The 11,323-nt window shown below is 38.4% G+C and overlaps 2 protein-coding genes across 3 annotated transcripts in view; one reads left to right on the top strand and one right to left on the bottom strand.

Annotated features, from left to right (window-relative positions):
• The window catches only part of LOC127833488 (aldehyde dehydrogenase, mitochondrial-like), a 315,090-nt gene that overhangs the window by 135,420 nt on the left and 168,347 nt on the right, over positions 1 to 11,323 (bottom strand). The window lies entirely within an intron of this gene.
• LOC127835704 (craniofacial development protein 2-like) lies at positions 7,946 to 8,380 on the top strand. The gene has a single exon (XM_052362141.1). The coding sequence runs from the start codon at positions 7,946 to 7,948 to the stop codon at positions 8,378 to 8,380; it is 435 nt and encodes a 144-aa protein (XP_052218101.1).

Here is an 11,323-nt window from a genome sequence, read left to right as displayed (position 1 = left end):
CATGAAGAATATTTTGTTATTTAGGAGCTTACAAAATGTATCGGACTAACAATTCCAGGATTTAATGCCATTTGCTTTGTTTTAAAAGCAGACAGATTTACAGAGGAAATCATTAAGACCGTGGACCTGTTTTTCAAGTTTTTTGGCGAAAATGTAGATGATTATGCGTTTGTTATATTAACATTTACTTTGAATGAAGAAAAGAAAAAGGAGTATCTTGGACCTGGTGCTAGCCAACGGCATCCAAAATTAATTGAGCTGATGAAGCGATGCAAAGATAAAGTAATGGTTATCGATAATCATGAATATGTTTCGCCAAAAGAAAAGGAAAGAATGGCAAGGAATATAATCACACAAATTTATGAAGAAAATTCAAAACTAAGTAAACCGTTCTTCACCAATGAAACGATACATAGTATGGACAAGTTGGCGAGAATTATGTATGTGAGACCGCGTTTTCCCGAGTGGAGGTTTTATAAATATTCTTCTGTCACACCACAGCATTACGAACAACAACCAGAAGAGGTGCCTTTCATGCATTTTGATTTTAACAAACAACATGAACGATATCAACCAGAAAGGGAACTTAATGAGCAAGTCAGTATTTCAATAACCAAACAATCAAATGAACCGAGAGAGTCACCTACAGCAAATGACAGTGATTCTACAACCAAACCAAAATATAAACCAGAACCAAGACAATTACCTACAGGAGGAATCACTCATTCTTCAACCGAACAACAAGTCCAACCTAAAAAAATATCAACAAGGCGGGTAAACACTTCGAACACCAAATTAAGCGCTAAAACGAATTATGCAGAAGAGTTCAAACAGAAAATAGAAACGGATGAATCATTTCTTGATAATGTATTGAAAATTCTTAAATCAATAGTAATTGTACCTTTTACAGCAATTAAGAAATTGTTTGGCTTTTGAATATAATGATTCTGATAAAATAGCGTAGTCTGAAAATATTGTTGACTTTACATAAATTTACAATTTAATGCATTTTTTAAAATTTATCTTACCTTATATTTAACAATCATAACTTTTCGGAACAATAATTTACCTTGTACTATGTTGTTGTTCAATATAATGCATTTAGACTTATGATAGTTCAGCTCAGCTTTACATCGATAATGGGTGGGGTTAATAAATGTTCTTTCAAGTCAATGATAATATTTAAACATCGATTGCATATCTTTGATTATGATCATGTTTTCAGCTACACACACAGATATATATATATATATATATATATATATATATATATATATATATATATATATATGTATATCTGATTTTTTTATGCAAGTGCAAACTTCAGAGCGGTTAGATGAACATTGACACTGAATGTATTTTCCATTTATCAGATAACCAGATGATTCTCTATGACATGACATACAAATAAGTAAAGAAAATCGCGTTTTATTTATGTAGGTTTATTGTGTCATTGTTGTGTTATATATTTCCATAGTTGTATGGATTTATTTTCAATTGATGTTTTACCCTAGTGACCCTTCGATCAGAAATATTATTGATGTGTCTCATTATGTACATGTTCTTAGTTTCAAAACTTTGATTTGCATAATATGTTATTATTATTTATATATATGAACAATATTTCGCTGCAGAATAACAAAAGGGAATTTTGAGGAAAAACGTAACATCTTTTCTGATCAATCTTATATTTTTATGCATTTTAATGAATGCTATTTAAAACGAACTGCTGAAGTGTTGTAGTAAATGTTAAGTTTAAGGTGACAGTTTATACATTAAAACAAAAATGATCATGGCAGAATTTTGTACCGATTAATCTAGTTTAATTTAAAGAACTTTGAAAGCAATGTCTGCATTTTGACTACATACGCATAGAATAACCACACAATAACTTCATCAAAATAAATGATATTGAGATGAAATAATTTCCTATTTTTAGCAACACTGACCTTAACTCTAATAGCCTTAAATGCAATTCCAAGATCTGCGTAAAAGTTACCTACAAAACAAATTACAGCACACGACCTCCATCTAAACTAAATGTTTCTAATTTTAGTAACTCGGCGTTGACTCGACTTGTTCAAATTGCAATCAGGCGCTCCTAAATTAGTCTGTAGCCTACCTGCATAAACACTTTAAGAACAATATCTACATCCTCACTTAAGATATTAAGCGCAACCATTTAATCTATTTCTAGCAACAGTGATCCTAACCTTGACCCACCTGGTCCTAAATGCTTCATCAATCCAGATCTGTATTAAAGAGGGATTGGAGTAATATATGCAAAATGTGCCTTAATTCCTAAGAACAAAATGTACATTACGAGGCATATTTCTACTTAATCGCAGATAAAACTAATCTGTCTTGATCTGTTACATCGCTTGATGTCCACTGAAACATGACTTAAGTTTCATTTGAATATGGGTTGTAGTAACAGAGATTTAACTTTATGCGTGCACTGATTACCGGTATACTCAATTTCAACATGCACGCGAATCTTAACCGGACTTTTTTCGCACAAAGAGGGATACTATCATAATTCAAGTGTGACCAAAGTTAAAAGATGTTTAATTCGAATGTTCATAATATCCTGTAATTTATAATGTCAATATCTCTATTAAATATATGTAGAGATATGGAGTATTTTCACGAAAACATTAACAAGAATTGTGTAATTATGCAAAGGGGCATAATTCTGCTAAATTACAGACCAATATAATAGTACTTTGTAAGTGATTGTGTTTCCCTATGACCACGAACACATGTTCGAAGTTACAATAATATATTTTTAGAAGGAAAAGTAATAATTAGATGTTTTGCATTTACCTTACGTTTCGCGCGCAACGAACATTGGGTTACTTACAAGGTTAATGTTAAATTGTGTTGACAAATGACAGAAGACGTTATCGTTATCGTCAAAATACAATTTCATTTCGGATAAATGGTAAAGCAAAGCGCTTTATTGTCAAACATTGCACACGTGTACACATATTCGAGACCTCTTTCAGAACCTTATAATCCCTTGGATACCTTTAAGGAGAAATGTCGATATAACGAAATAGAGCTTTTTATCTGCGCCAAATTTAAAATATTAAAATTATGTGTTCACCTTTGCGAGTTTGTATTTAAGACGCTAGACCCATATACCTGCATGCAACGTCAAGATTAAACTTTAGAATAAACAAATAGGCCATATTGTTAAAATAAGGTTAACCCGTTCCCTTACTTAACCAATTTTTTGAATTATTTTGATAATCACCTTATTCACACGGTGTGTCATGCGCACACTTCTTTTGGTCACTTTCTAGATCAATGTCAAATACTGCGGTAAAAGGAGTCCATATTTACAGAGGCTTTAAAAATACCTTGACACATATGTTCATCTCTATCAGAGGGGGTAATCACGTGATAGTCAAGATGGCGACGTCTATACCAAGACAGTTATTTTTCGCCGTTTTATACCCTTTATTACTTCTGTTTATTTTTTTAAATGACTGTAACGTGCGCGAGCCCACTTGTTCTGTCGTATTAGTCAGGACTTCATAAGTCGATAAGTTGAGGCCTATATGATGAGCGTATGTGATGTTCGGACTTATGAAGTTGGAACTTTAGGAGTTCGAGCTAATGAGTTCAAGCTTATGAGTTCCAGCTTATGAGTTCAAGCTAATTAATTCCAGCTAATGAATTGGAGCGTTCAAGTTAGAACTCAATGAATCAACCATACAAAACAATAACTACTTTATAATTAATTTCCCTTTTGCCTTCTTGGACTATCCGATTTAAACAACTAATTGTTACAAGAAATCTATAAGTCGAAAGATATTTTCCTCAGGTCTACTTTGACCACTTGATTAGATATTCACGACCATACTTGCAAACATCGACTAGCTGTAACCACTTACATACCATAAACCATGTGTCAATTTAAACACAAAGTAATTACTACAAAAGGCTTCAACTCTACATACGAGAGCCTTACAGTGTTGCTATCACAAACTTCACTTGCCGTTCTCCGAACTACAACCCGGAATCAATGATGTCTACTTTTCACGAACCCCAGATAGTTATGCTTTCATGGAGTGTGGTAATTGTTATTAATGACTCTCAAAGTTCCAGCCAATTGAGCTAGTAAGTTGAAGCTTAACCCAGGAGTTTCCTCAACTCCGTTATCACTATGGTTCCTAGGAGAGTTCCAACTCCTAGCTCCAGAACTTACATAAACGATCTGTATCTGCTTTATATTAATTGCAGCTAGTCGACTGTCACTCACACGCTGATTTATTCTGACCAAAAATTGAAATCAAACTAACTAAAAACTTAGCCGTCTCCGGTATTTATACTCTACCCGGTGTGCGATCGACTGGAACATACTCTGATTGGCTGCCCACTATCATAACAATTTGATAAGCGTTTACAGCTACGTAGGTTGTAATGAGCGCCTACCGATCACAAAAAAAATACAGTGATATCATGCAATATATTGAATGCTCTACCCTAAATCAAATAACTAATATCAATTTATGTGTTTTGAAGATGAACTAAATTCAGATGAGCCCTGTTATATATCACTTATTCTTACATTAATTACAGTCGAGTTTCGAACAATTCCGTAATAATGGGATAATTAAAACAAAGGGACACAACTTCCGTAATTGAGGGTTATGGACTACCATATTTCGTCACATGACGCTCACTTTCCAGCCATATCAGTAAAAAGGTGAAAAAGCGTTTATTTCGTATTTAAATTCTCTTTATATTTCGACTTTACTTCTCGCATATTTTCTTAGTAGAGCCCTAATTAGGTCATCCCACTAAGCAATTTCGCACTGAGTAAAGTCGATATATAGAGTGAATATTACTATGAAATAAAAGCCAGTAACTTTCTTATTAATATGGCTGGAAAGTGAGCGCAAAAAAAATCAAATAATAAATGGTTATAAAACGACGAAAATATCTGCCTCGGAATGGACGTTGCCATCTTGTTTGTCACGTGATTACCCTCTCTGTCTATGAGACTGCTGCGTTGCCTACAAAAGGGTTAAGGTACAAAAAGGCGATATTGTAAGAAATATGCCTTGAGTGTTCTATATCTCGCTCATACATTTAAAAATATACAAAATCATAGGACAAGTATAAATAATACAAGACATTTTTGTTAGCTTCAAAGTTTTGATACCAAATTAAAAAAAAAGCTTTTTTAAATAACGATGTGTTGGGTATTAGGCACTCTCAGTGATAGCTTTAGTGATCTGTGCAGAGGAAACATAGCACATGATTCTTGATACTGACATGAGAATTCTAAACATATATTTTCCTGTTTACGGACTTGAAACTGTACCGTTATTTATTTGCTGTGTACGTATTGTTAAAAATACATTTCTTCATGTATATTTCTGCACAAAAGGTAAATTGTACGGAATACCATTAGTGCCATCGTGGTTACACAGTAAAATCCAGAGGGCGACAATGCGATAATGCGATAGTACGATGGCGACAATGCGATAGTACAATAGCGACAATGTGATAGTATGATAGCGACAATGCGACAACGCGATCATACGATGGCGACAATGCGATAGTCATCGTACTGTCGTCATCGTATTATCGAATTGTCGCCATCGTAATATCGCACTGTAGCCATCGTAGTGTCGCACTGTCGTATTGTCGTCATCGTACTGTCGCATTGTCGCCATCATACTATCGCACTGTCGCCATCGTATTGTCGCACTTTCGTCATCATATTATCGCACTATCGCATTGTCGCCATCGTTCTATCGCATTGTAGACTATCGCCTTCCGGTACACAAACTATTCATATTTCAGAAACGATAGATGACTTTATAAAGATGTACATTGAAAGGGGTTACAGTTATAATGAAATAAAATTCTAATTAAGCTATAGAATGGGTATTGATGTAAGGAATGACGAACTGTAGAGTATTTTTAAAAGTTGCCCCATCTAGGAAAAAATACGATGTGCGCATGTGTACCGGAAGGCGATAGACGACAATGCAACAGTACGATGACGACAATGCGACAGTGCGGCAATACGATGGCGACATGGCGATAATACGATGACTATCGCATTGTCGCCATCGTACTATCGCATTGTCGTCATCGTACTATCGCACTATCGCATTGTCGCCCTCTGGATTTTAATGTGTAACCACGATGGCCCAAACGGTATTCTGTAAAAGGCGCCTGATGTTCATATGGAAAGTATTTTTCGCTGACTGTTACTGATATTACAAACGATCATATTATACTAATGAACATATTTTTAGTAAGATCTCTTGATTTGAAAATTGAGTTTATTTGTGCAGCATGTTATAAATAGTTATATTGTTATACAATTATTTAGTTTATTATGTCATTTCATTTGTGCTTTATACTCGGTGTTATTGGTTTGACACAACTATAGTAATTATTTGCATGTAGATGTTTGTGCCTACATGCATTTATCATCTGGGTGATAATACAAGGCTAAATTGACGTCAGTTTAAAAGTTCTTATACATTTTTCTTTCCTTTTTCATCTTATTAGAAACAAAGATTAGTTTAGATGCATTTTCATTGTGATTTGGTTCAATCTTCGGATACAGTAAAGCGATATTTAATCATTTTTCCCACAATGCATCTCATCTGCAGCCCGCGTTGGGCTTTGAGCCCAAACCCATTTCATCTGGCATGGAAAGCATTTTTGAAATACAAATGCCTGTTTGAGATAAATGAGCAATGTTCTGACTATAAACTTACTTAATAATATTCGACCATTTTTTTAGGCACATTGGCGAATACTTATCTTTGGTAATTATTTCGTACATAGGTTTTGTACTTATTTTGTTGACTATGAAAGACCTTTGACTATTGTGAATAAAAGGCTAAAAAAATCATTACAGTTTTCTGGCGTCATATACATGTTGCCTGCATTAATACTTCCTTAAATAGCAAGAAGTTCGAATGGAAGTTAAATACTTTGCAAAAATCGTCATAATTGTACAAGGTTAAATCTTCAACGTTGTGCATAAAGTCACCGACAAAATGTACGCCCTTTTCGTACCATGATTTAAAAAATACACTTTTGTTGCCATTTTTTATGTCTGGGTTATAGAATACTGGATTTTCAAGCATAAACTGATTTTTAAATGCTTTTTTTCTGCAGAGTTCAATAAATGGTTTTAATTTATCTTTCCAAAATTCATTGTTTATCTTGTTAATTAAGCTTTCAAGATAGTGACTTCCACAATTGTATAAGTTTTTAACATCAATTATCGTATTCACAATATGTATCCATTTTCGATTCCCAGAAGCAATTCTTCGTATCCATGAGAATTTTAGAGCACGTATCGATCATCGTTAAACCTCCTTCTGCATACTCTTGAGGTAAAATAGTTTTGCTAATTCGCGGTTTGCATTTCAACACACAATTAAAAAAAAGTTCGTTGATCTCTGTTTACATCTTATGTGGTGGATTTGGCAAGGAAACAAAAAGATTATTTAATACAGCATGCACATGTGTTGCTAAGGTTTTAAAAAAAACTTGAATTTTACAAATCGGGGTTAAAATCCGCCTAGACCATTTTTATAAGGCTTTTATTATGACTATTTTATTAACGTAATTTAGTTTTATAATTTTGTAAAAGGTTAACATAAAACGTTATACCTAACATGTCAAAGTTTGTTTGTTCTAAATTAAGATTTCTTCTTGTTTCAATGATTTCATTAAAAATAACAACCGTTAATCTTGTATCACCAAGAGTAATATCTAGCAGTATAGAGTTTGCTCGGGCGTTATCATAAAAATTATGCACCTTGTATTCAAGTTTCTTTCTAAGAAACTTGAAACACCGCCAGGCTATGATGAACTCCGCCAAGGACGGTCCCAAGCCCGCGCTGAAAAAGGAGGAGGGTTGGGCGTGGGGCTAGCAACCCCACCCCGTGAAAAAATGCTTGCTACGGAAACGACAACAAGGGAACGAGCAACAAACGGCGCCGGGTGTGAAGCAGACCAGGCAACTGGACTTATGAAGGATGGGGATCAAAGCCGCAATGACGTCCCCAGCCCGATAGTGGAACTCTTGACGCCAAAACGATGGATCAGAGTTGGATGTTGGACAGTGCGAACACTCTACCAGACTGGAAAGCTAGCGCAAGTGGTGAGTGAGCTGAACCGATACAACCTGACCCTTATGGGAGTAACAGAAGCAAGATGGACTGACTCTGGCAAGCAGAAGGTGAGTTTCGGAATAGTCATCATCTGGTCAGCAAGAACTGACAACGACCACCGGGAAGGAGTTGCCGTCATCATCAGCAAGAGCAAGGCCAACACCGTGCTACAGTGGAAACCTGTGAACGAGCGCCTGCTGTGTACGTCAGGATGAACTCCAAGTACGCCAAGCTGTCTGTTGTTGTGGGCTACGCACCAATAGACGATGCGGAAGAAGAGGACAAGCATGCTTTCTATGACGCCCTTCAAAGTGTTTTAGAGGACATCCCCCAACACGACGTGCTGATGTTGCTCGGCGACTTCAATGCTAAGGTTGGCTGCGACAACAAAGACAGAGAGAGGACCATGGGACGACATGGAATAGGTGTGATCACCGACAACGGGGAGAGACTAGTCAACTTCTGTCAACAGAACGACTTGGTCATAGGAGGCACCCTGTGCGCGCACAAGGAGATCCACAAACTAACATGGACATCATCAGACGGCAGGACCCAGAACCAGATCGACCACATCATCATTAACGGTCGGTGGAGGCACTCTCTGCTGGCAGTGCGTGTGATGCGACATGCAGACATCGGCAGCGACCATAGTCTTCTGGTGGCCAAGGTGACTTTGAAGCTCAGGAAAGCCAAGACAGGAGACATCAAGAACCAACTCTATGATGTCGTCAAGTTGAAAGACCCAAAAGTGAAAGAAGATTTTAGGTTAACCCTCAGGAATGGATTTAGTATTTTGGAAGATGAGGCAGCACTGACAATCGAAGGCTTCAACAGATTAATGAAAGAGACAGGAGAGGAAGTTCTGGGCTTCAGAAAGAGCAAAAAGACAGAATGGATCTCAGAAGAAACGTGGTCTCATATAAAAGAAAGAAGACAGATAAAAAAGAAACTGTTGGACACCAAATCCCTAAGACTTAAGGAAAGAATTTCAAAGGAATATAGTAAGAAAGACAAGGTGGTGAAGACATCAGCCAGAAGAGACAAGAGGAGGTACATAGAGAGGCTTGCAGAGGAGGCGGAGACAGCAGCCGAGCACAATGACATGAAGACAGTGTACCAGAACACTAGGAAGCTGAAGGGCGACTACGGCCAGCAACATGACCTTCCTGTGAGAGCTGAAGACGGAACTCATGTCACTGTGGAAGAGGAGAAGCTGAAGAGATGGAAGCAATACTTTGAGTTCATCCTAAACCGCCCAGACCCACCAACCGTAGCCGACATTCCTGAAGCTGAAGAGGACCTTGACATCAACCTCGGCAACATCACTGTTACGGAAGTCAATGAAGCCACCCGTAAGCTGAAGAATGGGAAGGCGCCTGGCGACGATGGAGTATGCCCTGAGATGCTGAAAGCAGAAGACACAGTGACACCGCAGCTTCTTTGCCAGATTCTTCACAAGATTTGGGACAGTGAAGAAGCGCCAAGCGAATGGAAGACCGGCGCCATTGTCAAACTGCCCAAGAAAGGAGACCTGGGGAACTGTAACAACTGGCGAGGCATCACTTTACTATCTCTCACCATTAAGATCTTCAGCCGCATCATCCTCCAACGCATCACAACAGCAGTGGACAGTACCCTTCGCCAGGAACAGGCTGGCTTCAGGATGCATCGACCAAATCTTCGTCCTTAGGCAGATCCTTAAGCATCCCATGAATGGAATGGATCCCTCTACGTGGTTTTTGTGGCCTTTGAGAAGGCCTTCGACAGCCAACACAGAGACTCCCTCTGGAAGATTCTGTGACATTATGGCATCCCTCAGAAACTTGTCAACGTCATCAGGTCCCTGTACGAAAACTTTAAGTGCAGAGTCGTCCTAAACAACCAGCTCACTGAAACATTCAAGGTGGAAACTGGGGTGAAGCAAGGATGTATCCTCTCGCCGCTCCTCTTTTCAATGGCAATTGACTGGATCATACGATGTACCACAGAGGGAAGGAGGCAAGGAATACAGTGGGCGCTGACCTCGCTGCTAGATGACCTAGACTACGCCGACGATATCGGGCTACTTGCTAGCAGGAACCAGGACATCCAGCAGAAGACACAACAGATGGCACTGTTAGCAAGCACCATAGGTCTCAGGGTCAATACTGGGAAGACTCAGGTCATGAGATAGAACACCAGAGTGGGCGACCCAATCACAATCAATGACCAGTCTCTGCAAGATGTGGACGAGTTCATTTACCTGGGCAGCAAAGTCACCACAGATGGAGACTGTGAAAGGGAGATCAACACCAGAATCAGCAAAGCCAACCAAGCCTTCGCAATTCTGAAGCCCATCTGGAGGACCACAAATCTTAGCATGCAGACCAAGCTCCGCATCTTCAAGAGCAACGTGGTGAGCGTCCTTCTATATGGGCCTAAGTGCTGGAAGACCACCGCTACCATCGAGCAAAAACTGGAAGTCTTCCAGAACAAGTGCCTACGACGGATCATGAAAGTCTTCTGGCCAAACATGATCACGAACATGGAACCGCGTAAAAGAGCTGGCGCAAACAGCATTGCGGAGATTATCGCTTTGAGAAGATGGAGATGGCTAGGCCACGTCTGCAGAATGGCACCCGACTCGCTACCCAGGGTGTCACTGAGATGGACTCCACAGGGACAAAGAAATCGTGGACGACCGAAAGAGACGTGGCGCCGAACCGTGGAGCGTTAGCTCAAGAACGGAGGCCTCACTCTGCTGACAGCACCGCTACAGCAGCTGATCGACCAAAGTGGCGCTCCCTTGCCGTCGCCTTAAGCACCAGACGGCGCAGAGAGGATTGAATGAATGAATGAGGCTTTGATGAGCCATACCACATCAAGCATTCCGAACCCCATTCTGAGTAAAGAGTTTTATATCTTGATCGCGAACGAAATGTGTGTCTTGAATACATAAAATGTCACAATTTGAATATTTTAAATATTGAAATACCTGAAGCCTTTTTCTGTTTACCCTGGATACCTCTCCAGTTATGGGGACACATTTACAAGAAGCACGAACAATAATCAATAATAGTGATTTTTAAAAGCATGATCTCCGTATAGTGAACGGGAGCAACAACAAAGAATAAACAATAAACAAACACACATAAAAGAAAAAAAAACTGACTACAATA

The sequence above is a fragment of the Dreissena polymorpha genome, chromosome 6 (genome assembly GCF_020536995.1).
Source record: "Dreissena polymorpha isolate Duluth1 chromosome 6, UMN_Dpol_1.0, whole genome shotgun sequence".
In the NCBI taxonomy this organism is placed as follows: domain Eukaryota; kingdom Metazoa; phylum Mollusca; class Bivalvia; order Myida; family Dreissenidae; genus Dreissena; species Dreissena polymorpha.
The sequence above is the reverse complement of the archived record's forward strand: the minus strand, read 5'-3'. Positions and strand labels throughout refer to the sequence as shown.